The sequence below is a fragment of the Mustela nigripes genome, chromosome 3, assembly GCF_022355385.1.
Source record: "Mustela nigripes isolate SB6536 chromosome 3, MUSNIG.SB6536, whole genome shotgun sequence".
NCBI classification, from domain to species: domain Eukaryota; kingdom Metazoa; phylum Chordata; class Mammalia; order Carnivora; family Mustelidae; genus Mustela; species Mustela nigripes.
The window spans coordinates 193404161-193430284 of record NC_081559.1 but is presented as its reverse complement, the minus strand read 5'-3'; the positions used below and the strand labels follow the sequence as shown (position 1 = coordinate 193430284).

General features: G+C 57.4%; 1 protein-coding gene across 1 annotated transcript in view; it reads left to right on the top strand.

Annotated features, from left to right (window-relative positions):
* COL22A1 (collagen type XXII alpha 1 chain) overlaps nt 1-26124 on the top strand; it is a 236498-nt gene that overhangs the window by 36850 nt on the left and 173524 nt on the right. The window contains exons 4-7 of the mRNA XM_059395531.1: nt 8815-8889; nt 16181-16292; nt 20314-20437; nt 24649-24954. Coding sequence (XP_059251514.1) covers nt 8815-8889; nt 16181-16292; nt 20314-20437; nt 24649-24954 — 617 coding nt within the window. The remainder of the gene's footprint in view (nt 1-8814; nt 8890-16180; nt 16293-20313; nt 20438-24648; nt 24955-26124) is intronic.

The following is a 26124-nucleotide window of genomic DNA, read 5'->3' as shown; positions in this document are numbered from 1 at the left end:
CTGGCTGTAGGGTATGGGCGTGTGGGACTTAGGTGACCCTCACAGCCCTGTTCCCACGGAGCTTCTATCTCAGGAGAAAAAAAAAAAAACAATATTAAAACACAAGCACATAAAAATGATGAGTGAAAACCACAATGAGCTCCCACCTCGCAGCTGTCCGGGTGGCTCAGGAAAAGGCCACAAGTAACAGCTGTGGGTGAGGACGGGGAGAGAGGGAAGTGTCGTGGGCTGCTGTTGGGAACGCGAGCCGGGACAGACACTCAGAACACGGACGTAGGTTCTCCAGAACACTGAGGACAGACCTCCCGTGTGGTCCGGCAGCTCCACCTCTGGAAATACGCCCAGAGAAGGTGAGATCACTTACCTGAACAGCTGCCTCGTTCACTGCAGCTCTAGTTACAAAAGCCAGGAGGCTGACGCAGCGCAAGTGTCCACGTATGAGTGAGTACAAGAGGCCGTGGTGTTCACCGCAAGGGCATATCATTCAGCCATAAAAAAGAGGGGGTCCTGTGCATAGTAGAGTTCTCGTGAGGAACCGGAGGCTGGAGGGACTGGGCAGCGGGTTCACCGTCAGCGAGGAGAAGGAACAGCTGCCTCCTGAGGTCCCTGCACAGCTCCGTTCCCCAGGTGTGGGGGGACAGGTGTGGCAGAGCCCGGGGCTGCAGGCGGGGTGGGGGGGCGGTGTGTGTAGCTATGGAAGAGCCCAGAGCAATGACCCCCTCTGTTCCCCACCCCAGACTGGCGCCTCGGGCTTCAGACCCGCCGGGTGGCTTCAGTCTGAGGGGAGGCACAGCCCCAGTGGGTGCCCTGGGTGGACGGAGGGCCTGTGGGCAGGGTCCCCACCCTGTCCCCAGGCCTGGGCTCATCTCCAGTTACAGCGGTGCCTTCACCAGCTGGGTTTATCCAGGGGGAGGTGGAAAGGCCGCCCAACCGTTCCTCCTTGACATCTGGCTGTGATTTCCCACCGGCCTCACCAAATCTCCCCCCGCAGGAATGCAGCCGGTGGCCATTCCGGGAACCCACCTCCACCAGTGCCCTGGGAGAGGCTGGGAGCCCATGAGGAGCCGGGCTGGCCAGGTCCCCTTCTGCCCCACAGCCCGGGACCCGGTGAATGGGTCACCAGCCTGGCTGTCTGCTCCCACAGGGTTTTGGGACCTGGGGACTGCCTTGATCGCTGGTGCTCAGATTCCGGGGACATGACCCCGAGTCTGGACGCAGGGAGATCGGATCCCAGACCACATGCTGATGGAGAGAATGTGGCCGTGACTAGAGAAGAGTAGATAGCACCTAATCTTGTTTGCCCATCTCTGCTGAGAACCACAGAATGTCCCTGTGGGGAGGCATTTTGGGCTCATTCTGTTTTGCTAGGGCTGCATGGGAGGGGTTGTGCCCTGGCCACGGGGTGACTTAGGGTCAACGTTGCCTGAAGAACCCCGGCCTTCTTCACGCCCCTCTCTCACCACCTCCCCCTTTCCTCCAGGACGTCTTGTCTCCTCTCCGTGGGGCGGAGTCATAGATCTTCTCAAAACTCCCCTGGATGCACGCGATCAATTTGCATTTTGCCACCCTTTTGTTTTTGTATTTCTTTCTGCTCGCAGTGCACGAAGGGAAGGAGGAGGTTTTGTTTCCTTACTGTGGGTCAGCTCCGCACCCCTGTCACCGAGGACCCTCCCCTTGTCATGCAGCCCTGGGGGTGCCCCTCGTCCTCGGATCCTGCGGAAGCTCAGGGTTGTGGGTGACTGAGCCCAGACTGGGTGCAGGTGATGCTCCCCTCAGTGCCGGTCCTGTGGTGGGAATGGGCGGTGGGCGGGGGGGATATGGCCATTGCGCAAGACCGAGGTGGCCTGAGTACTGAACTTGGCACTTTCTGCGTTTTCTCTCATTTTCTCTCCTCTAACCCTTGTTAGGACCCTGAAAGTGTCAAGCCTGTGGACTCAATTCTAGAATTGAGCAAACTAGCCTTGGAGTCTGAAAAGACAGGGTGCTATACACATAAGGTCACTGTTCACTCCCTCCAGGGGTGGGGGTTGGGGGGAGAAGACAGATCAGAGACAGCAAAGAGGGAACCGGAGCTGGAGGAGATGTTTGTTCCCGTGGAACCCATGAAATCGTTCCCAGCAGCGAATCTGGACCAGAGGTTTTGCATCCAAGTCAGAGGGCAAAGCTTTGGGGAGAAAAGCTTGGCACTAGAAGCCGTACCCCATCCTCCCCAGGACCAGCCGTCCTGCAGATCACCTGCGTCCGAGAAGCTCCTGCTGTCCCCTGGGCGGCTGTTGTTTCCTGCATTTGGCTTCAGAGGGCCTTTGAGGACTTTTGAGGCTGTGGCCTCGCAGCACGGTGGCGGCTTTGGTGGGGGCTGCACAGTGGGCATTTCCCTTGGGTGGCACCAGATGCCCTCCCTGTAAAACAAGAGGTCTGGACCTTAGGGTCATCCTTCAGGCTCCTTCTGACCCTCAGCTCTGGCCGTGTGCTGTACGATTACTGATTCTGGAAGTGCCTCTCTGTGTTGCGCCAGTCACCCCGCTCAGCCGCTCACCTTTCCTGCCTCGTGCATCTTCCCCTGTTGGACTTTAGGATGCGCTGGGCAGGTTGTGTGAGTTGTGCATTTCACCAGCCCTGGGTGTGGATCGTACCTCTGCCACTCCCTGCAGGGTGACATGGACAGGTCGGGCCGCCACTCTGAGCAGCAGTGTAGCTACACACTGGGCATGGCCAGCCCTCCAGGAAAGCCTTTGAGAGACTCAGGTGAACTCACCTGGACCCTGGGCTTCAGGAGGGCAGGGAATTTTGCCCTTTCTGTTCCCTGTGGCCTCCCTAGCATCCAGGCAGTGATCACGTCCCCGCCATGCCAGACAGTCTGGAAACACTGGCTCATGTCCTGCTCTGCTCCCTAATGATTAACTTTGCTGCAGAACACAGGAGTCTTAAGGTCCTGACAGCACCCCCCGCAGCCCCTGCCTACTGCTGGCCCCATGTGTCATGTGTCATGTGTCATGTGACTGTCTCACCAATTCCGCTCATTTGAGGGATTCTTGAGGTCTCCAGGGCCCTTGTTCTATAGATGGGCGTGTGGAGGGCTGTAGCCCAAAGATGGGAGATGGTGGGGTCGGACGAACTTGGGTTTGGGTTTTGCATCCCGAGTGATGAGCTGTTACTTGGGGACAAGTCTCTGAGGCTTGTGAGCTTGCTGTGGGTCACCCTCCTGCCGCTTCTACCGACTTCCCTTCAGCTGACCCTTCAGGTCTCAGTGGAGACATCCCCGACCCTCCAGCCAGCTTGGATCCCACTGTGTTTCTCCCATCCTCGCCTCAGAGCTTCCCACTGGTTATAATCACCTGCTGGAGAGGTCAGTGCCTTATTTGGCCAATTTCCATCTTGTCCACTGGGCAGCAGCTCCCGGAGGACGGAGCTAGTCGCCTCTTATACCCCAGAGCGGTTCAGTGCCGGGAACATAGTCGGCATTCATTAAATGTGGGATGAAGGAAAGAAAGTTTGCGGTTAGGTTCGGTGCCTCTCCCATTCCAATGGCGGAAGGTCACTGCTTGCTGAGCCCAGTGGGTCAACGTGGCCAGGACCCATGTGGCGCCTCGTGCTGGCCGAGGGCCCCACTCCCGTCCGGAGTTCCCACTGCACCTCTTCTCCGGTCGCCCTCCTGGAGGAGGTGCTCTTGGCCTCTGCTGACTCCCGCTGGCCTCACCCACGGGACATCCCTGGGAGAGAAAGGCCGTCTGAGGACCCCAGCGACCTTGGACATCCCCCCTTTCTTGGAAGGCCGCGCTCACAGCCTGACTCCCGATGCCTCCGCTGTCACTCCTGACTCCCCGCCTGGGCCATCTCCTCCTTGCCCCAAATTCCAGACCCTGCCCTGGGTTACCAGGCGCCCCCGAGCTGACGTCCCCTCACTCCACTTAGCTCAGGCCTTGGTCCCCTCCCCAGCCCACGGCGAGCCACGCCCCTTCCTCCCTGGGGCTCTGTGCTGCTCCTCCCGTCCGCTCTCCCTGTCTCTGCTCTCAGCCCGGGTGTCACTCAGCCACGAGGTCTTCCCAGACCCGCATATCTGATGTGCGTCGTGGCCAGCGCCCGGACACGGACACACCCCCTGCGTCCTTCCTGCACGACCACCGGCTCGCTTCTCTGTGTCCGTGTGTTTGCTGTTTGCTTTCTGACCCCCGGGAGGCCGGGGCGCTTGCTGGCACTGGCTCTTCATTCTGGGAGTGGGTGCCGGGCACTTGGCAAAAATGCTCTGGCTGGACACGTGAATGAATGAGTGAGCGGCAGTGAGGTGCCAGGCTTCACGTCACCGTCTTCACACTCATTGTCCCACCTAAGCTGCAGGATGACCTTGGCTGGGGAAAACCCCACAGACTCACACCCCTATCTCCAGATCCGGAAGCTTGGCCAGGGCCAGCTGACGTGAGAGAGGTTAGGTCTGCAGAATCCAGACCGCCTTCCCCATCGGCCTCGGGGAACACGGTCTCCTTCTGGCCCTGTTTCAGCCTCACTTTACCCCGGCGAGCAGGCCCGGGCTCGGGCTGGGAGAGAGAGATGGCTCCGGTGTGAGGCCCTCCACCACGGTCCAGGCTGCCCCGGGCACGTCCGCGGGCGCCCAACAGGCCCCCCGGACTCCTGAGCTCACCTCGGCAAACAGTGCTTGCTGAAGCCTGCCAGCCCCCACCAGCCTTCCTTGCTTCCTCTCCCTGAGCCTGTGCCTGTGCCTTCAGCAGCAAGCACCCCAGGGCAGGGCTTGGAATCTGCTTTTAAAAATTCGTCACAGTAGGGGCGCCTGGGTGGCTCAGTGGGTGAAATAAAGCCTCTGCCTTCAGCTCAGGTCATGGTCCCAGGGTCCTGGGATCGAGCCCCGCATCGGGCTCTATGCTCAGCGGGGAGCCTGCTTCCTCTTCTTTCTCTCTCTGCCTGCCTCTCTGCCTACCTGTGATCTCTCTGTCAAACAAAAAATTTGTCACAGTAAATAACTCATAAATCATGTTCAAATCTTTAAAACAAATTTGAAAATACACAAAAGCAAAAGGAGTTAAGGAATCTCTCCAAGTTCTGGGTCCTAGAGGTAACCGCGGTGTCAGTATTCCATGTCCTTCTGGACTCCCTTGTGCGTGCGCACGCGCGCGCGTGTGTGTGCAAGTGAGTGTGCGCCAGGGTCACACGGATTGAATCCTGTCTCCGCCACTAACTGGCCGCGTGATGTAAGTGGGTCTCTCAGCTCTCCGCGCCTCAGTTCCCTCGTCTGCACGATGGGCGCGGCAAGTTTCAGTGACAGGGGCCAGACTGGATGTCAAACGGTGCCTCGGCCTGCGGCAGACTCGTAGCCATGACCCCGGGAGCTGTGATCCCGCCCGTGTGCTCACAGCTCAGAGGAGACCTGTCCCTCCACTCCCCTGGCCTGTCTGGGTGAGGGAGCCGCGGGGGACCCCGCTGGAGAAGACCAGGTAGTGGGAGAAGCACCCAGGCGGCCTTGGAACATCTAAGAGCTTCTGTGACAGAAGCTTGTCTGTGGCGGCCCCGTCGATGTCACGTCCCCATGGTCTGAGGAGGAGGAAGGGAGCGTGACCTTGGCAGCCCCAACTGCCTCCCTGTCCCCTTCCATCAGCAAAAGCAAAGCCTCTTTGAGGAACCACCACTCAGCCAACCACAGCAAACTCTGTCACTCATTTTCTTGTCCAGAACTGGGCCACACGGGTGTCCCTGGCAGCGAGGGAGGCTAGAAAGGTGGGGGACAGAATGACCTGCACTCACCGAGACCAGACCTGCACAGCTCTACTCCTTGGGCGGGAAACTCTGCCATTTTGAGGACAGAGGCATTCTTCTAGCAGGGACAAAGTAGGACTGACAGCCGATGGGGTCTGTCCCCGTCCACAGCAGGACCCCCGCTCTGTGGCATCCCACTGCTTCCCCGCATCACGATGGAGCCCGTGCCTGGAAGGCCATCCAGCGCTGACTTCTCAGCTCAGGGGTCACTGGTCATTTCTGGTCCCCATGAACTCGAGGCCTGTCTGTGCCTGGGGCTGGGAGACCGTGATGCTGTGGAGCAGAATGAGGAGACGCCCAGGGCTGCAGTCTCCCACTCCCTGGGGAGACAGACACCATCAGTGACCTCCAGGCAGTGACATCTGTCCTGGGACATGGGGCGGGGTGCTGGGGCTCCGGCCTGAGAACAAGCCCTGGGGGAGGCAGTCTGTCTCAAAGGCTGAGGGGAACCTACAAAGCAAGGGGGCATGGTGAGGTCACGGCAGCCCCAACACTGTCCTGTGTTTCCAGGTCAGAGTCAGCCTGCCAGTGCCCTGATGGCGGGGACGGTGACTTGTCTTTCTGTTTTTATTTTTTAAATTTTACTTATTTGTTTGTCAGAGAGAGACAGAGAAAGAGCGAGTGCACAAGCAGGGGAAGAGACAGGCAGATGGAGAAGCAGCGTTCCCACTGAGCAAGGATCCCGTTGTGGGACTCGATCCCAGGACTGTGAGATCATGACCCAAAGAGAAGGCAGGCACTACACCGACTGAGCCACCAGGAGCCCGGTGACTGGTCTTTTATCCCCTTCCAGTGTCCCTAGAACTAGCTTTGTGCCTGGTACATATCTGGAGCTCCGCTATTTTAGTTTAAATGAATGAGTTAATGTGGAAAGAAATAGATCATTATCCAAGATGTGGAAATATGTTGGCCAAACAGATATAGTTTTAGGCCAGGAGGGCCTTTGGAGGCTCACCCTACCTCCTTGCGGAGCAGGTGAGCCCAGCGGGAGGGCCCCGACACCCCCGCCCCCGCCGTGGGCCTGGCCGGAGGGCTAGAGGGACCTGGCCGGAGGGGCTGTTTTGGGAACACCCCCCCCCCCCTGTGGACCTGGCCAGAGGGCTATTTTGGGAACCATTTGTCATGACTGGACGCCACGTTGGCTATGGATTGCCCCTTGAGCCTCTTGGATGTTTAAGGTTTAGTGATGGCCCCACCAGGCAGTTGGGTGCAGTTCGGGGAACGACTCCTTAAGGCAGTTTGGGCACCTTCTCACGTCTTTGAAAGGAAGCTCCTTCTTGCCTGCGTTCATGGTCTTTGGACTGGCCTTGCCCTTCTGGGTTTGGGAATCAAGTCACAACCTCAGGGTATTTCTGGAGACAAGGCTTGGTGGCCCTGCCCGCACCCTCAGCTCCGGCTGTTAGTCTCCAGAGATTTGATCATCCTCAAGGATAGAACCTTCTTGGTCTATGCACTTGCTGTGACCATGGTCCCCAGCCTGTGTCTCTGGCAGCCTTCTGGGGCTTGATAGATGGGTGGTCACCCCACAGCTGCCACTTTCCTGGGTGTGGCTGTCAAGATGTTGTGGGGTGCCTGCGTCCTCTTGCGTATTTTGTCCTAGACAGATGGCTTGGTGCTGTTTCCAAAATAACCCCTTCCATGGGGCTCGCAGACCTCGCGGGGCCTTTTAGGATAAACAGGAAAAATACTTCCACTTCCCCTCACTGCTGGTTGGTAAAGGGGTCCCCGAACCAACCCCTCACAGAGACCCGTGTGCCCCGCATGTGAAAACAGGTCACTGCGCGTGGACAGAGGGCGGAACTATTATATGCTGGGGAGGTTGAGATAGTGACGCGCTCAGGGGACGTCTACACAAAGGCAAGCAAGTTGCTTCAGGTGCTGAATCGGAGGGTCACGCGGCCGCGTTCCAGTCCCGTCGTGAGCTTGAACTTGCTCAGCCCCCGGCAGCCCCAGGGCCTGTGTGTGCTCTGGACGGTCTCCCTGCCAGAGACGCTCACCCCAAGACAGAGGTTAACAGACGTGGCCAAGACAGCGGGCTGGTCGGTCAGGGAGCCAGCACTTGGACGGAGAACTTTAAAATTCCAAGGTGGTGCTCTTTCTGGGATTTTAGGACAACTGGAGGAGTGTGTTTCCCTTCCAACTTTTTCTTAAGCGAGGAACCATGACGACGTGGAGGCATTCTAACATCCTGTAATGCATGTTGTTCTTGCTGTGCGACTGACGTACTCTGTTGCTTTTGTATAATTGAGCGGTTTTGCTTCTGGGATTGTGCTTGAAGCTCCTTGGGGTGGGCATAAAAGACACCTCACTGGTGGGCCCCCGGCACGTGTTTCCTGTTTCCCTGACACCTGCTAGCGTGGAGTCTTGAGTACGTTCATGACTCTCCAAACGAGGTGCCTCTGCCTTTGCCGCCTCGTGTTCTCTTCTCCGTCTGGCCGCGTCTTCACTGTTCTGGTAAGAAGGACGCAAGCATCCCCTCTCCAGGAAAGCTTCCCTGACCTTCCCCAAGCTCCGCGAGGTGTCAGACCCATGTCCCGAGTCCCCTGACCTGTCCGTTTAAGTGTCTGGCTCCCTCTAAAGGGTGACACTGCGATCGTCGTGGGGAGGGACGCCGCTTTGTTTGTGCCCCACCAGGACAGAGCACAGTATTTGCAGAGTAGGTACTTGACAAGTACCTGTGTAAATGAACCAGTCCGTAGTGTGCACCGCCTCCTGCGTGCCGGGAGCTGGGGGCCCTGGGTGCTGTACAAGGTCCTGGGGGGCTCTGAGTGCTGTGTGCCAGGGACTGGAGACCCTGGTTGCCATATGCTGGGGGCTAGGGGTTCTGGATGCTGTGTGCTGGGAGCTGGGGGCTCTGGGTGTTGCGTGCCGGGAACTGGGGGCTCTGGGTGCTGCATGCGGTGGGCATTGGGGGACCTGGGTGCTGCATGTTGGGGACTGGAGGTCCTGGGTGCCATGTGCTGGGAGCTGGAGGCCCTGGAGCTGTCACATCCCACGGAGGGACTGTGGGTCACATTTGCTCATCCATCTTGCTGTTTTCTCTTGCCTCAGATGTGCTGTGCCCCAGCGTCCACGTGGAAGGAGACCGCTTTAAGCACACCAACGGTGAAAGCAAGGAAATCACAGGTGAGAAAGCAAGGGCAGCCGCCAGCTTGCCCCGCTGTGCCGTTTGCCAGGCGTGCGCCCTCCCTGACTCAGGGCCGGCCTCGCTGATCTGCTCCCCGGGATCTCATGGGACGGCCGAGCCCCGCGGGCAGAGCCCCACCCGCAGCCCCCGAACCATGAGCAGCAGCCGCATCTCCATCTGGGAGCCGATGGTGACCCTGTGGGAGCCTCTAAATAACACGTCAGAAGAAACGAGTCGCAGGATGAGTAAGGGAGATCGGCGGAGTGAGCAGACGAGAGGAGAAATCAGTGCGTTCAGGGTGAGAGTGTGAATCGGAGTCACAAACAGAGACCTGAGTGATGGCGGGGAGAGAGCAGAGACGCACGGCTGCAGACCCAGCGGTGGAAATAAACCCCAGAGCCGCTTCCCAGGCTGCCCCCGCACGACAGGGTAGACAGGGTACGTGGCAGCGGCCGAGGGGGGCTTCCCACCCTCCTGGGAGCCACAAGTGTGGGAGTCGGGTTGGCTCCTCCCCGTGGCCCCGTCCTGCCCCTGCAACTCTCGAGGGAGTTTTCTCTCCCTCCGCAGGAGCCCCGCTCCTGCCTGCTGCCTGAGGGGTCGGGGACCCCCTCCATGGGCAGCCCCGGGGGCAGGGGTCTGCATCCTCCGCGTGGAGCCAGGGGAGGGGGTCAGGAGCAGGCACTTTGCAGACGCTGTCGGGGGGATGCCGTCCCAGTCAGCCGTCAGGTTAGGGCGCCCCTGCCCACAAGAACATGCCAGCATCTGCAGCTCTGTGCTTGAGGGATGTTTCTAGAACGGTAGAAGGCTGCCCTGCCTGCTCGCACAGCAGGTGAAATGTGTCCCCAGGACTGACTCTGCTCTCAGGCAGTTTCTTGGGTGAAGAAACACCCCAGTTCTTCTGTCCTTCCGGGGCAACTATTCTGAGGTCCACGTTTGAGCCATTTCCTGGTGTTTCCCAGCGAGATCCAGCTGCAGTCACCTGCTGGGGCGGCCGGCTGAGCGCCACATGCTTCCCAGCTGCCCTTCCTGCCTGTCCCCCACCCTCAGTCCCCCATCAAGCGCCTCCCAGTTCAGCACTTCCGGAGGGACCCAAGGGAAGGTGGCGTTAGTCGCCTCTTCCCTCCTGGCGGGGCGCCTGGTGTGTGGCTCGTGCTCGGCCAGGCCCTCTCCCTCCCAGGGGTTCTCCGTCAGTGGGAGAGAAAAAGACGACCCTCATCCTCTTGCTTTCTTGACGCACTTACCTCGCAGGGCCCATCTTCGTAGCTCAGTTGCCCTGCCCAGGCGAAGCTTCTGGGCAGTTTGACATCAATGTTCCCACCGTCTCCCTCCGCAATCCCCGGCCAAGCACAGCTTCCACCAAAGTCTCTCCTCAGAGCCCATTCCTACCTGCCGCATGGTCCAGAGCTGACTCTGTGAGCAGCGAATCCCTCAGAGCCGCGTCCCCCTCAATAACTCATTGTCAGGGGGGTTGTCCACAGACGGCGACAGAGATGACACGTTAACACCCACAGTGGTAAGAACCGGCCCTGAGCATCTGCGCTGTGCCAAGCACAGGGCCCGTGGGCTCTCATTCAACCCGTATGAGGGAGGGGACAGGCACCAGTTTGTATTTTATACTTCGGGAAACAGAGGCCAGGCACATTGTACAATAACTTGCCTGAGTTTCTGGCACGGTCGGGACTCATGGGCAAACCATCAGGGGGAGGGAAGGAAGGATTCCAGCTGGGTAATCAGAACGGCTTTCATACTCAGAAAAATGGGGTTCCTGAAAGCCTCACCCCCAGGCCTTCTTCCCAATGACTTCCGGAGATTTTAGGGCTTCTCTGGCCAGAACCGCCAGGAAGGGAAAAGAGCACGTGGTTTGGAGGCACAGGTCTTAGCCCGGTGCTGCTGCTCCTGGCCTCCCGATGCCGCTTGATGCTTGGGTTCTCCGCCTGTGTAACTGTGCATCCTGAGCCCTGTTTCTGGGCATCCCTCTCGTGCTTGTGACTCAGTGTCCCAGGACTTTCAGTGGCAGCAGGTGTTGTACAGTCTCCCAGGAGGTGAGCACCCTGGCGCTTAGGAACAGGTGAGACTCAGGGCTGCTCCGATACGTGGCCGCAGACATTCTAGACTTCTCTCTCCTCCTACCTGGGCTCCGGCGTCCAGATACTCGCTGGGACGTGCCTGTGGCACCTCTCAAGTGGACTGTGGCCCGAGGGCCCCCTCCCCTCTCCCCGCCCCATCCTGTCTCCGCAAGGCCCAGCCTCCCTGTCCTCTGTGTCCTGCCTCCCTGCTGCCAGAATGACCTTCAAAATAGAAACACGATTGTGTCTCTCTTGCTCCGAAGCCCTTCTGTGGTTCTACTGCCTGCAGAAGGGCACTCAGACTTCGCTGTGTGGCCAGCAGAACCCAGCCACGTGTGCCCCTGCCCATCCCGCTTCCAGCCAGTGTGCCCCGGAACGTGGCTTCTGACATCCCAGAGTAGCCACGATTCTCAGAAGGAACCTAGCTGGCCCGAGCCTCGTGACCTGTGCACATCCAGCTACCTTGGATGCCCTTTCTTCCCCCTCTGTCTGCCCACCTTTTATTTGTTCTTCAACTCCGGACCAGGGCTTGCCTCCTCCAGGAGGCCTCCCCGATAGTTCCTCAGCTGGACATGTCTGCCTTCCCCAGACATTAAACTTCTGGGGGCTGGGATTCTTTCTGTCTGTTGTTGGGCTCCGAGAAGCCAACAGGGCGTCCTGCCTTCTCTCCTTCCCTCTTCCTACACACTGTGCCACAAACAAGAGCAGCCGAAAGCCGCTGGCTTCTTTGGGGTTGGGACCATGAGTTAGATCAAACTGCCCGCCGTGCAATGAGGCAAACAGTCCCCAGCTAAGCTGTGTGTGCCTTGGCCAGAGGCCCTAAGGACCGGGGAGAAGCATCGAGTCTGGAAGGCCCAGCACAGCTCTGTCCAGGCGCCCTCAAAGGCGGGGCAGAGCGCCCCAAGGGCACGGGCACGGGGCAGGGGCACCCACTGGACTCAGGGTCATGGTCAACAGTGTCCCTGAAGCCGCCTGTTCCGGCTGACTCCGTGATTCTGGGGAGCTGCGGCCTCGCAGTTCCCGCCTCGAACAATTGCTTCTCGATCCCACGGTGCCTCGCATGGAGCCCCTTTACCTCGGGAACCTCGGGAACACGGTCCGTCGCCCTTCCCAGACTTTCACGCACTGCGAGCACTGCATCTTTTCTCTCTGTGCCCTTTGCTGCCACCTAGTTAGTTGCTTGTTGTTCGAAGTTTCGTCTGGTTTTTGAGTCTTTGTTTTTTGTCATTGTTTTCATTCCTTGAAACCCGTAAAAGTAGAACCAGGAAGTAGAGCCCGTGTTTGCTCTTTTAAAACTGAAGAAAGGGGCTCTCCCATGTACAACTGCGTCAGGAAAACCGAGCTCAGGGTAGCAGTGTCTGGTGACAGGGGACAGAGCCGGGAAGTAGAGGAGTGGCCCCTTTTGCTGTTTGCACAGCTCCCTTGTCACGGCTCCCTTGTCACGTGTCATCGGGCACGTGGCCACTGGATTGTGAACCAACTTGCTTTCTGGGTGAGAGCTGCTGCTCTGTGGGAACTTCCGTGCGAGGCCGTGGACAGGCCTGTCCCATGTGGTGGCTACCCCCCCTCCCCCGCCCAGTACAAAGGAGCCGGGAGCCATGAGGAGCGTGCTCGGTGCACCTGTGTCGTGGACCCCCAATCTAAGGACCCGGATGGGGCCACGGGTGCTGATGGAGATGGTCCTCCCTCCCTTAACTTACCTGGGGGCAGCTTCTCTTGCACAACAACCTGCCCCTCTCCAGCCTCCCCCCTCCCTAAAAGGAACCGTCCCAGGCAGGCAGGACGGTCAGAGGGTGTCACAAATGGGAGAGCCCGCAGGGACCCCCAGTGCCCAGCTGCTGGAGATGCCGGCACAGACCCCCGCTCCCTGCAGCCCTGCGTGCTCGGATGGGCCCAGTCCTCAAGGAGGCAGCCTGCGAGTTGGGCCCTCAGCCCCGCCTTTGGTGGAGGAGACTCAAGGTCGCCAGCTGTGTGCGGGGCCAGTCCTGGATCAGCATTTGGATCTGGGCCAGTCTCCAAACCCTACTCTGCCTGGTACTGAATCTGAGCCCAAACAGGCTGGACACACTTTACCATTTGGTGTCTGTTCCATGGACTCTCCAGAGCCTTCTCAGCCCCCACTCCCCACCGCCCCCCACCCCACTGCCGGGATCTTCCCAGCGCTACTAGGTCATGTCCAGGGACAGGGCCCCAGTGCGAGTGGCAGCCCTGTCACGTGAGGCCTGGTCGGTTCTGCCAGCTGCCCCGAGCAGGGCCTGCCGGGCTCTCTGAGCTGCAGGGGCGCCTGACGCTTTCTGTCCCCGGCAATGCTCAGACCACAGACCCAGGCCCTGCTCAAGGGAGCTGTGGCCGGACCAACGGAAGTGCAGAGGGGACGCTGAAAAGAGAGGGCTTCTCTCCTTGTTCCACAGCAGGTGTCTCCGTGTGTCTGGTGCCACCGACCTGCCACAGCGGGGGGATGGGGGCTCCCCAGGACCCCTCCCTGCACGGGGAGGTGGCTGCTTCTCGCCACATGCCTGGGCCTCTATTACCAGGTGCAGTGGTGGGGCTCTTGGGGGAGTGGCGGGGCTATGGCCAAGGTATGGGCCTCCCATGGTGGGCTTTCATAGAGGCTGCGGGTCCCCAACAAGGGGTGGCAGTGGGGACGGTGCAGCTGCCCGGGGCCTGTGTCCCCGCACGTGCTCTGTCGGCTTACCTCACTGACCTGTCCCGACAGCACTGCGGGGGAATGATTCCCTCCACCATTCCAGTTAAGGAAACAGACTCCAGAAATCAGGCAGCTGCTTCCAAGTCACTCTGGGTCTTCATCCCTTTGGCCAGTGTGGACTGAGAAGCTCATAAGCAACCAGAATCATCCCTTACAGTTCTGGGGGCTGGGAAGTCCATGTCCTCAGATGGTGGGAGGGCGAGGGAGGTCTTGAGGTCCCTTTTGTAAGAGCCATGGTACCATCCTTGGGGGCCCTAGTCTCAGACTTACGTGGGACTTGGCTGGGAGCATTTGGCCTTCTTGGTGCTGGGCGCTCTGTCTCTTACACAGTCTTTCTAGGGTAAAGTCACGAGCCAGCCTGGAGTTGGCTAGAAGTCCAGCCGTGTGAGTCTGTGCAAGGGTCCGGGCCCGGTCTGAGGACAGTGAGTGGGCTGGTGTGCTCCGCTCCCTGAGCATGTCAGCCAAGGGACGTGGCCCTGCTCTGCCTGTGCCCCGCTGAGGCCTGCTGGGCCCTCCATGGCCCATGCCGCATGGCTGAGTTCAGGTGGGGGTGTGGGGTCCCTGTCCTTGGGCAAAGGAGCAGCTGGATCGTTGGCTCCACTGCATGTGAAAAAGCACGGGTTGAAGGTGGCGGTTTTCCTCCACGTGGGAGCTTCCAGATTCATGTTTTCTACTTAAGGACTAAATATCATTCAACATTATATCATGAATTTCATTAATGAGCCAGGGTGTGAACTGCTATTTAAAATGACATAAGGATAAGTCTTAGTCATTTTCCAGAATGACATGATCTCAGCACGGTGAGTGGCGGGGAGCTTCAGAAAGTCACCAGGGCGGCAGCTTGGCACACCCTCGCCGTGCGTGCGACCCTCCTGGACCATCGCAAGCTCTCGGCGTGGCTTCTGTTCCTTTGCAGTCCTGGGCCTGCCGCACTGTGCCTCGCTGCCTACAGTTGTCACCTTATCTTGCGGCTGTATGTTTGCCTACTTTTGGTCCCCTTTGGGATCACCAGTTCCCCAGAACCAGGACTTTGTCTCTCCTCTTGCTGTAAGTGCTGTGCTCCCACATGGCTGGCTCAGAACAGTCTCTTAAAACCACGCATTGAATGAATAAAGGGCATCTGGACAGAACTTAGTGGTAGAAGAGGCTGTAATCATTCTAATGGAAAAATAACTGAAATGAAAACTATTCTGTGGGTTCCTGTATTTCAGAAGTTATAGGAAGAGCTCTGGATCCTATCACTGGAGCTTTACCACAATCCTACAGTGATATCTACTCAAACAGCCCCCTTTACACAGATGAAGAGACTGGTGCTCAGAGACGTTAGGCAACCTGCCTAAGGTCACACAGCAAGGAGCTTGTGGTCAGGACCGTAGCCTAGACCCGTCCAGTCCTACCACTGAAACTCTCGGTCCGTGCTAACCCTTTTCTGTCCCGCTGTTTCTTATACTGGGCTGGGGGCAGCAGAGAGGTGCTCAAAAATGTGTTGAATGAACAAATGATCTTTTAAAGCAAAATTTAGGGGGGACGTCTTCATCATGGCAACACGAGCCCTGCAGGCTAAGCTCCTGTCCGGATGGCAGTGACTTCAAAGGTTAGAGATCCCAAGAATCTTCCTGAAGTCTCATGGGTCAGGCATTGTGTCAACCCCAGAGATGCAGAGCGGAGTGAGCTCCCGTGCTTGTCCTTGGGTGCCGTCCCTCTGACCTGCATGAGCTCTCTCCTCGCCCGAGGGACACGGTGTAGGCCAGTGCGTCAAACTCTCAGCCCCGGGTTGAGCGCTGTGCTTGGGTTCCTCTGAGAACTGAGGGTCTTGGCCTGCGGGACTCAAGTCCAGACGGTTTTGCTGGGCTGTGGGTCAGGATGTGCTGGCTGGGGTTGGGGGCGGGAGTGACAAAGGACCAGCCGGATCACGGCCCTCCCCTTACGGTCAAGTGGTCAGTGCCCAGGCTCCCGTGGGTGACGGAGCCGGCCCAGTGTCACACACGCACGAGCCTGAGCTGACCCCTCCTTGCCCGACCAGTACCCCGAGCACAAAGGTCCTGACTTTCCCATCACAGACGTTACCAGTACCCACAAAGTCCTCCTCCTGGAGCCCAAACACACCAGAGCCGAGGACCGGCCAATGAATGCGACATCATTCGGGTTTTTTCTTTCTTTGAAAAAATGAAACTTAAAAGCTGCCAAGCTGTAATCCAAGCAAAATTTACATGAATTGCAGGACTGTGGCAGAGCCAGTCAAGTGTTCCCATGGGGGCTTCGAGAACAGCCACGTGGCCAGGACAGCCTTCCCTTTCTTTGGAAACCCCAGGTCCGCATTTCCCCTGCACTTTGCCTAGAAATGGAAATGGAAATGGAGGCTGTGCCTGTGCTTACTTTGTTGTTAATGTTTCCTGCCCAGATCGCCTCCGGCAGTTCCTCCACTTACCTCCACACCCACTGTCCCGGCCTCTGCAGAGGCGTGCTCCCTGTGTCCCCCGTGCTCCTGCCACTGACCCCAGCTCTTCTGTTTGACAGGTTTCGACCTGATGGATTTGTTCAGTGTGAAGGAGATCCTGGGGAGCAGAGAGAATGGAATGCAGAGCTCCTATGTCCGGATGGGATCCTTCCCTGTGGTGCAGAGGACAGAGTGAGTGCTCCCTCCTCCTCCCAGACCTGCCATGGACGCCTGGCAAAGGGCGGGAGGGAGGCCAGGCCGCCACGGTTGCACACAGAGCCCTGAGTGGGGCTCTAACCTGCTCAGTGCCAGGTGAAGTCACCCTGAGACGCAGTTCCCAGCAGCCCTGGGAACCAACCCCTTGTCTCAGCAGACCTGCCACCTTGTCTATATTGGTTCTCTGGCCCTTGGGCACTCCCCTCTCTGTAGGGTTCTGGCACTAATCATTCACGCATGCGTGTGGCTTTCTATCCCTTCATTTAAGAGCTCACAGTTACGGTTGTAGATACACAGCGCCTACTCTGGCCGAACCCCTGTATTACACACAGACATAGCTCCCCAAAACTCCCTGAGTCGGTTTGGCCAGGGGCGCCGCTGCGTAGGTGTTGATTGGGTGCCTGGCCTTGCACAACTTACTGGATGTCTCTGTGCCTCAGTTGTACCTTATTTTCCACCAAAGACGAATGTTTCTGCCTTGTACTGTTGTTGAGAGGATTAAAATAGAGATTGGTCCAGGGTCTGACACCTGCTTGGTCTCCAGTCAAGGCTGGTGATGGTACCCAAATCAGTGTTCCATTCTGCTTACCCCGGGCACAGAAGTGCTGGTTCTTCATGACTCCTTCTCCACCTTAAATTTCCTGAATCGTTTCCAAGTGCTCTTGTACTAACGGCTTCAAGTTCGTCCCCTGGCTCCTTGTTTGGCTCTTCTGTCTCTGTTCCGGGAGCTTCTGGGCATGTGCTTCCTACCACAGGGCCTTTGTTCATGTTGTTCCCTCTACCCAAGACACCGGCTTGTCCTTCAAAGAACAGCTCAACCATTATGTTTTCAAGGATGCCTCTTCTGACCTCCAAAACTAACTTGGGCCTCCCCCTATCTTGTCTCCTTATAACCTATATTCCTGCATAAAACAAAGTGGTGAAGTTGCTCATTAGTCAGTTGTGTAGTCCTCTAGGCTGTCTTCTCTGCTTAGCAAGCAGCTTTAGGAGGGCCTCAGTCTGGTCTCTGCATCAAAATGAGCTCTGCCCAGAGGAGGGGTTATTCAGTGTCTGTGGAATGGATGGATGAGTGCATCAGTCAGCTCCTAGTCTGTGAAGATGCTCCGTCAGGTATGAACCCGGCAAAGATCGGCTGGGAGCACCGGGGCATGGGTTGTACGTTTTCTAACTCAACAAGCATTTTCTGAGAACTAAACACACCCTGGGCCTATGTCGGACCCGAACATCCTCCCCGGCTCTCAGCACCTACATCCCTTGAGAGTGACTACAAAGAAGAGGAGTTTGGAGAAGTCACCTTTGCTCAGAGCCTGGCTTTCTCTCCTGCAGAGACCAGAATCCCCGTCCGCTGACCCTTACGCGAGCCGACTTTGCAGACATCTTTCCAGTGTGGCTCTCTCTACTCTACAGACACAGGGAGGGCGCTGTTCTCCATCATCGGGCCCCATGCTCATTTCGGGGGTACACAAGGGAGAGCAGAGTCTAGCTTCCAGTTCCCACTTTGTGCCCTTTTCTTCTTTGGCTAACTGCATCCTACTCCCCATCCACATAGCACAGACACGACAACAGGGAGCTTCATCTTGAAGAGAAAAGGCAGTCCAGCAAGATCGAGAGAAGGAAGGAAGCACGGCTGGCACAGATGTGGTGGGAAGGTCCGACGGAGACCCAGGGTGGGCCCAGACGGCTGCGGAGGCTGCTCCCAGCGGGGCTTCTGGAGCCGTGGACCTGGGCTCGGGGCACGCGGAGTCCTTCTGAGAAGGGATTTTTATATGGTTCCAAATTTTTTTTTCTCAAAGATTTTATTTATTTATTTGACAGACAGAGATCACAAGTAGGCAGAGAGGCAGGCAGAGAGAGAGAGAGGAGGAAGCAGGCTCCCTGCTGAGCAGAGAGCCTGATGCGGGACTCGATCCCAGGACCCTGAGATCATGACCTGAGCCGAAGGCAGCGGCTCAACCCACTGAGCCACCCAGGCGCCCCCAAATTGGTTTTAATGGCAAAACACTGGGAGCAAAATCAATCCCAGAGGTTTCAAGAAAGAATGGTCTCCTCATAGTTTCTCATGCTTTAAAGTGCAGGTGCAGACGTGCAGACGCGTGGAGTTTTGATGCACAGGTTAGCTTGGTTCCTAACGGGAAGGGGGTCACTTTCAGCATTGACTTTTTTTTCTCACGTGTGTGTCGTCTGTCTACTGGGCATTTTACATGCCTGGCCTAATTTATTTCTCACTACAGTGAAGCGAGGTGAACAAGGTCATCATTTATCTGGTGTGACGCGTGAGACTCGGAATGGGACTATCATGTGTCCGCCCACACACGCCCTCGTAGGAGGCAGAGGTTGGCCCCAAACCCAGGTCCTCTGGCCCCACACCCTTGGTGCTTCCCACTGTGGTCTTGTTACCTGCTGCTTTATTTCTGGAAAGGATTCGATTGGGCCACTTTGGTTTCCTTTAGATGTTCTCTGATAATGATGATCCCCCTCCCCGCCGATGATAATAAGCTTTTTCTTAAGCTATGTATGCGTATGCTTGTGCTTGTAGATACACCCTCAGGAGAAGTCTTAGTCTCTGTCCCTTTATTGAAATATATAGAGAGAACTAGAGATGCAGGTGTGTAGATCGATGCTGCAGAGACCTAACTACATTATGTGAATCCAGCTGGGTTTATCTGGGTGTATACATGTCGGACATGCACACGTATAGATGTTATTTCAGAGGTATATGAAAAAAGTGCTTTTGAACAAAAACAGTCTCTGGTTTGACTCTCTGATGAAAGAAGAAAAAGGAAAGGAAATGCCACATCTACCGTGGCTGCAAAGTGTGTGTCTGTGCGGACAGGCGGGGAAGGCCGCGTCCGTCCCGTGGGGGCGGTGACTGAGGGTGTCCCCTTAGTCCTGCGGGCAGGGACAGTGCTGAGGGATGGGCGCTGCTCCTGGCACCTGCACGTGAGCTGGCTGATATCCCAGCTTCGAGAAGGACTTGGAACAACGCGGTCCGCTCCCAGCTTGGACCTGTGAACCGAGAATCATAAAAGGAGGGCCAGGCTTAGCTCACAGGCTCGACAGCCAAACCAAGGGTCCCAGAGGGTGTGCGGGTCCGGAACCAGGAGCCCAGACGCCCCCTCACTTCCCTTCCCAGCTTTCTGGCCAGACAGCTTCCACCCCCTCCAATGCAGAGGTCTGTACCGTGTCTTCTTCAGGCAGGTCCCTGCCCCCAGAGCAGGATGTGGTCCCACTGTGGCCAGGTGCCTTGGGGTGAGGGTGCGGCCAGCCGGTGGTAAAGAGCTCTGGGGACAGGGCCTCCTCTCTGTGCGGGTCTCTGTCCAGACCCTTAGCAACCAGCTTGTGTCCTGTTAACCCACAGAGCCTGGCTGCCCTCGGCTACACCATGAGAATCAGAACACCTTTTCTGTGACTCCTGGGAGGAACAGCGTTCATTCTGAGCATGGAGGGGAAAGGCAGGCACAGGACGGTCTGGGCAGAGCTGCAGGGGGCTGAACTCCCCTGCATGAGGGACTGGCCCCCTACACTGGGAGGAGGGCAAGGCTCTGCTCTGTGAAGACAGGAGGGTGTCCCGGAGGGCAGGGCAGGGCAGGGCAGGGGATCAAGCAGGATGAGACGGAGCCGTTGGGCCCCCGGAGAAGGAGCCAGCAGGGAGAGGTGAGGACAGGTGCCCTCAGCTGCATTTGGCCTGGGAAGGGGGGCGAAGGGCGGCGACTCGACATCTGCCATCAATTTTGTCAGAGGGACATATGTGCCCCGGGGGAGTGGACTTGAAGCCCGAGGCAGGGGGACAATGAAGCGGCCACAGGAGGGTCTGCAGATGGTCCTGTTGAGGCCCTGATCGAAGGAGGAGGCAGTAAAGGCAGGAGAGAAGGTGGATTTGAGAGACGCTCAGGAGGTAAAACTGGCAGGACTTAGTGACCCACGGCGCACTGGGCTTTCCTTGCAGTCCCCATTCTCCTTGCTCAGTCCCGTGTCCTCCGTCTCTGTCCCCCTCCAGGGATGTGTTCCCGCAGGGTTTGCCTGATGAGTATGCCTTCGTCACCACCTTCCGCTTCCGGAAAACGTCTCGGAAAGAAGACTGGTATATCTGGCAGGTCATCGACCAGTACGGGATCCCGCAGGTAGGGGCAGCGCTGGGTCTTGGAGGCCAGAAGCTTCCTGTGCCCTTCTTGTGAGGCCGGCGGCACCTGTCCTGTTTTCTCCAGGGCCCTCTGTCTGGGGCCAGGAGATCAGCAGTCTGGGGGTGAAGCCCCAGGGACGCTGCGGGCAATGTGGCTTCTTCCCCCGAGGACAGTCTGGTGCCTGGTGTTCTGCTGGGTCAGGGACCAACTTCCTTCTACCCCAGGGATGCTTGGCCTTTCCAAGAGGGGCGGCCAGCTCCATTGTCCAGTGGCCTCTACTCTGGTGGCATCTTGAGGGGCAGAAGAAACTTGCTCAGGGTCGGCCAGACCAGGGCTCCATTGTGCGCCTGCCCCTTTCTTGGTGCATCCCCAAGAACTGCGGGCTTAGCCTCCTGGGTCCTGACGGTCCCGGCTGTCCCATGGAAACAGAAGGGCTGCCGTGGATGGCCGGGGACAGTGGAGTGAACCGTGTCTTGAGTGCATCTGGAAAATGCCTCCTACGTGACACGGTTGTGTTACACATGATGTCCTTTGTTCATAGTCTGGGAAGCTCTGACCTGTCTGCGGCCCCTCAGGTGTGTCCCTACAAGGGGAGAGCAGCCCCTCAGCGGCCCGCAGCCCAGGGGGTAAAGCGGGTCTCGGATCAGAGCCAGCAGCCACACATGTTGGTCTGAGTCGCAGGCGACCCTGCTTTCTGCGTCCTGCCAATCCCCAGCCCCTGGTTCTCAGGGTTTGGGGACCCCTCCTGTCTTTGTCATCACCCATCTCACCTTTGGAAGACGTGGCTCACCTTCAGCTGAGGGATACGGACTCCGTTCGCTGGAGGCCAAAATGAGAACGTGTTCGAGCGATCGGGCCGCAGCAACCACACACATGGGCAGTGGCCAGGGGACGGCGCCCTCTGTGCAGTGAGCCGTGCGCCCCCGTGAGAGCTGGACTTGGGTGCTGCACTGGCTCGTCCCCACAGCCCTGCTCTCCTCCGGAGGGGTGAGGAGTGGTCCTGAGGACCTCACACATCCGAGCGCATCGGTCCCCTTCCTAACCTGTTGGCTTCTTGCAAGGCGGGGGGATTGGTGGAGGCTGAGTACATGATGTGAGGCCTCTGCCCGCACGCTCACAAATGAGAAGGAAAAGAGGGATTTGAACACGGGGGTCCGACTCCGAATCTGTGCATTGACCACCGTGCTCAGCTGCCTCCCATCCCCCACCGTTAGTCCCGTTGAATGATTTTTCCATAGCGCCCCTGGTCCGACTGAGACGCGGTCTGGCTACCGAGTGCCCTGATTTCCTGAGTGTGGGTGGCTGTGTGGGACGGACAAGGCTCCTCTCAAGGGCTGTTTTCCTGGAGGGAACGCAAGCCGTCCACCTCCTTCCGCAGGCACGCGGGTCTGGCTTCTCTAGTTTCTCGGGGGCTGGGCGATGGGACTGGGCGCCTGCCACGCATTCTTGTGGGTGAGCCCTCACCCCCTCGTCTGGGTTCTCTCCCCTCATGGCATTTGCAGAGCTGTAGGATCTGCCGTCTGCCGGGTCTGCGTCTTCCCCTCCTCCTGGGAACGGGCCGTGGGCCCGGACGCGACAGAACCAGGCAGAGGCGCGCCCCCTCTCCGGGGTGGGGGTGGCCTGAGGCTCATGTTCAAAGAGGCTCCTGGCCATTGGTGGAACGCTCTTCCTTGGCCTTTGATGGTGGCCACTTCCATGCCCCGGGGGAGACACAGGCCAGACACAGGGAAAAACGGAGAAAGGCCTGCGGAAGGGACGTGGGCTCTCAGCAGCCCCATGCGGGCCGTCAGACCTACTGACCTTGATCTTCACAGTCATCATGATAGTATTTACAGCCACACTCGAAAGCTGGCCTTCTCCCCAGTAGCATGAAGGGTCAGGAAAGAGGCAGGGTTGGCTGGAACAGAGGGTGTGGGGGCTGCTCCTGGGGGAGGGGGCTCGAGAGGTGGGGGGCCTTCTGCTGGAGACCAGGCTCTGGGAGACGGGCTGGCCCAGAAACAGGAGGACGAGTTCAGAGACTATCGTCGCAATCGAAGCAAGAGATGGTGCTGACCCAGACCGGCAGTAACAGCAAGCTGGGCAGAAATGATGAAATCCTGGACGTCTCTGAAACTAGAAGCAGCAGGACTTGCTGATGGAGCTGAGCCAGGAGGCGCCTTCCTGTGGTCCCCAGCCTGCTCCGGCACACACAGGATGCAGGCCTGCCGGGCGCTGTCCCCGGCTTTGCATCCTGCTGGAAGAAGTATATGTCTGAATGGAAAGCCGTGTCCTCACGGAGCTCCCTCAGTGGTTCAGGAACACGGGGCTCAAACAGGAAAAGTGGTTTCTAGAAACAGAAGACCGTGTTTAATAACAGAAGTATGAGGGTGAGTTAGAAGCGTACTAGATTACTGGCCAGGGTTCACAGCTTTCTGTACTTGCCCACACCAGGCATACCCCAGCAGGCAGTGCACGTGAAAACAAATCCTGCTCCGGCTGTACTGAGGTCATGGGGTCGGGGGGGGGAGCAGAAAGAGAAATCAGAACGCCTGGGCAGTGTCGTAAGCCCTGCGACTGAATCCCGGCGGTGTGTGGGCGCCTTCCTTGACCCGAGGGCTCTCATCCATTCACTCATTCATTCATTCAGTGCCTTATTGGGGGTCGGCACCATGAGCTGGGTGAGGTCCTCGCCCCAGAAGAGAGGGAACGAGCGGGATGAATTCCCCACTTACGAGGATGCAGCAGGGCAGGCAAAACAGGTGAAGGGAAGAAATGATCCAGGACCGGGCGCCAGGTAGAAGTACATGAAAGGAGCGTGGGGACGTGAGAGCAAGCGAGCAGCTGGGCTCCAGGCGTGTGTGTGCCAGAGAAGCCTTGCCCCACGGGGAGGACTTTGAATTTATTTGCTTAGTTTGTTATAGCTGATGCTTGGAGCAGCACCAGAATCTAATAAAGACCGCGTCGGTGTTGTACGTACATGCTAACTGACTTAATCCCCGTAATGACTCTGTGCCCAGGTGCTGTCATTACTGCCCTTTTATAAAGAATGAAAGAGTCCAGAGAGGTTAAACAACTTGCCCAAGGACACACAGCTCAAAAGTGGCTTGCCAGTTTGGGTGTAGACACACAGCAGACAGCCCCAGTTTTTGAAGAATGTTGGCTAGGATTAAGGTTTTGAAGAACGTGGCTAGGATTAAGGTTGCTGATGCGGTTAAGAGTCAGGGGTAAAGAACCCAGCAAAGGATATCGAGGTATCTTGGGATAAGCGACGGCAAGAAGCTGCTACCACCAGAGGCCTGGGTGGCAGGGACAGGGGTGGTCAGTGGTTACTGGAGACCATGGGTCTGGAGCCATGGAGGACAGAGAGTCCCCAAAGGGCTAGGGTGTGTGGAGGGACACAACCACCGGGAGCCACAGGGAAGCAGAGAGGGGCAAAGAGAATCAGCCCTCGGACCCTGTCGTCCTGCCTATGGTCTCCATCGTGGACTTGCCAGGGGCCACGCGGATGAGACACCGAAGGGCACAGGAGGCCAGGCAGAGCCCTTGAAGTTCAGACTCTGGGGGTGGGGAGCTGCGCAGGGCACAGAAGGTATTTGGTGAGTACTGAGTAAGGGCGAGAAACGAGCACATGGTTGGGAAAGTGTCCACACATTCTTTCATTCAAAGAAAAACAAAAGTAAAACTTTCTTCCAGAATGGCCCAGGCATTTGGCAAAGGGCAGGGGGTCCTCCAGGGAACAAGACCCATGAACCCTTGCCACCAAAAAGCCTCAAGGTCATCCTCGTGGTGGGAGAGAGTGTGGGCTGTGACGGGGTCGCAGTCTGGTCCCTGGCGTCTGGCCAGACGTGGCCCGTTTTGGCAGCCTGGGGTTTTCAATGACCCGGAGACCAGTTAGGATTTCTCACTGGGCTTGAGACTCAAGCCTTTCTGTACCGTTTGTCGTGCAGACTCGCAGACGTGCCCCTACTGCATCGTCCCCCAGGCATGGGTTGTGTGTGACCCTGCATGTGTCTGAGCCCAACCATCCCATTTGGTTCAGGTGCTTGGAACAGCCTGCGGGCTCGGGGTTGTTAGCACCAAGGCTGAGGAGGGAACTAAGGCTTTATCCAAGGCCGACAAGTGGCGAGGGTCGCGGCTCGATGGGACCTGTGATTCCACGACCCCCTCCCCTCTCGCACTCTTCTGCCTTGGTCTCATGCAGCTCAGGGAGTCTGTGGCGCTCTGCTCCCCAGGTCTCCATCCGGCTGGACGGCGAGAACAAGGCCGTCGAGTATGACGCGGTGGGTGCTGTGACAGATGCCGTTAGGGTGGTCTTCCGAGGCCCCCGGGTCAGCGACCTCTTCGACCGGGACTGGCACAAGATTGCCCTGAGCATCCAGGCCCAGAACGTTTCCCTGTACGTGGACTGTGTGCTGGTGCAGACGCTGCCCATCGAGGAGAGGGAGAACATCGACATCCAGGGGAAGACGGTGATCGGCAAGCGCCTGTATGACAGTGTGCCCATCGATGTGAGTACCGGGGGGCTGGCCACAGCCAAGGTCCTGGGGTCACTGGGAGGAAGCCTCGGGAGTCAAGTGTCCACAACTCCCCCTCACGGGTCCGTACCACTTATCAAGACCTCACCTTGAACTGCCTTAGGGAGGGGAACCCTGATTCAGAAAACATATTAGAAGCCAGAGTCACCCTCCCTCATCCACGCAACTGGCCATCTATCGCATACATTGAGCACCTGCTGTATGCCAGGGACTATGCTCAGCAATGGGGACATAGGTTCCTATATGTATTTGCAGGTAGAGAGGTATTTAAATTCTGTACATTTAAACAGAGGCATTTTTTTTTCTTTTTTCTCTGATTGTAGAAAATTTGGCAAATATAGAAATTATAAGCAAAATAAATTTTAAGAATTATCCTGAGTGCGCTGTCTAGACATAACAGCCCATGATAACTCAGTGCTGCCCCGGTGGCCCTTCTCTTGTCACACCGCCCAGCTCCTCCTTCCTGCTCTTCCGTTCTTCTTGCGTCCACATGACGCCCACGCACTGGAGGCCGCCTTCCCTGCCGGGACCGGACGGTCCTGCTTCCCCAGAAATAACCGGAGCATGATTTGGGATAGCTCTTCCCCAAACCATTTCTTATCATTTCCTGTGCTCATGCAAGTCCGCTATCGAATACAGGGTGGCTGGATGCCTGCTCAGTTTCGCAGAGTTTCTGTAAATGATATGCGATATTCTAAATCTTGCTTTTTGATTTTTTGCTCAAGATTCTCCGTCAAAGCTTGTTATACCTTCTTCTAGCTGCCTCATCATATTATTACGCATTCTGTTTCTTGGTCCTCCGGTTAGTGGGCACGTAGACGGGTTCTGATGTTTCCCCGTCATTGTCAGCGTGCCTGGGTCTTGAACACGCTGGCATGACTCCAAGGTGGTTTTCCTCACAAGGACCGTGGACCACACCTGCCTGCTGGGCTTGAGGTGTGGGCCAGCTGAGACAGTTTCCCTGGGCCCCGCGGCCTCGTGTTCAATGATTACATCGTGGCGTAAACAATTGTTGACTTTCCCACATACTTCAGATTTCTCAGCAAACTGACGGAATGTTTGTATGCCTCTGGCAATGTACAAAAGCTCTATTTTCTTTTCTTTTTTTTTTTTTTTTAATTTTTTATTTTTTATAAACATATATTTTTATCCCCAGGGGTACAGGTCTGTGAA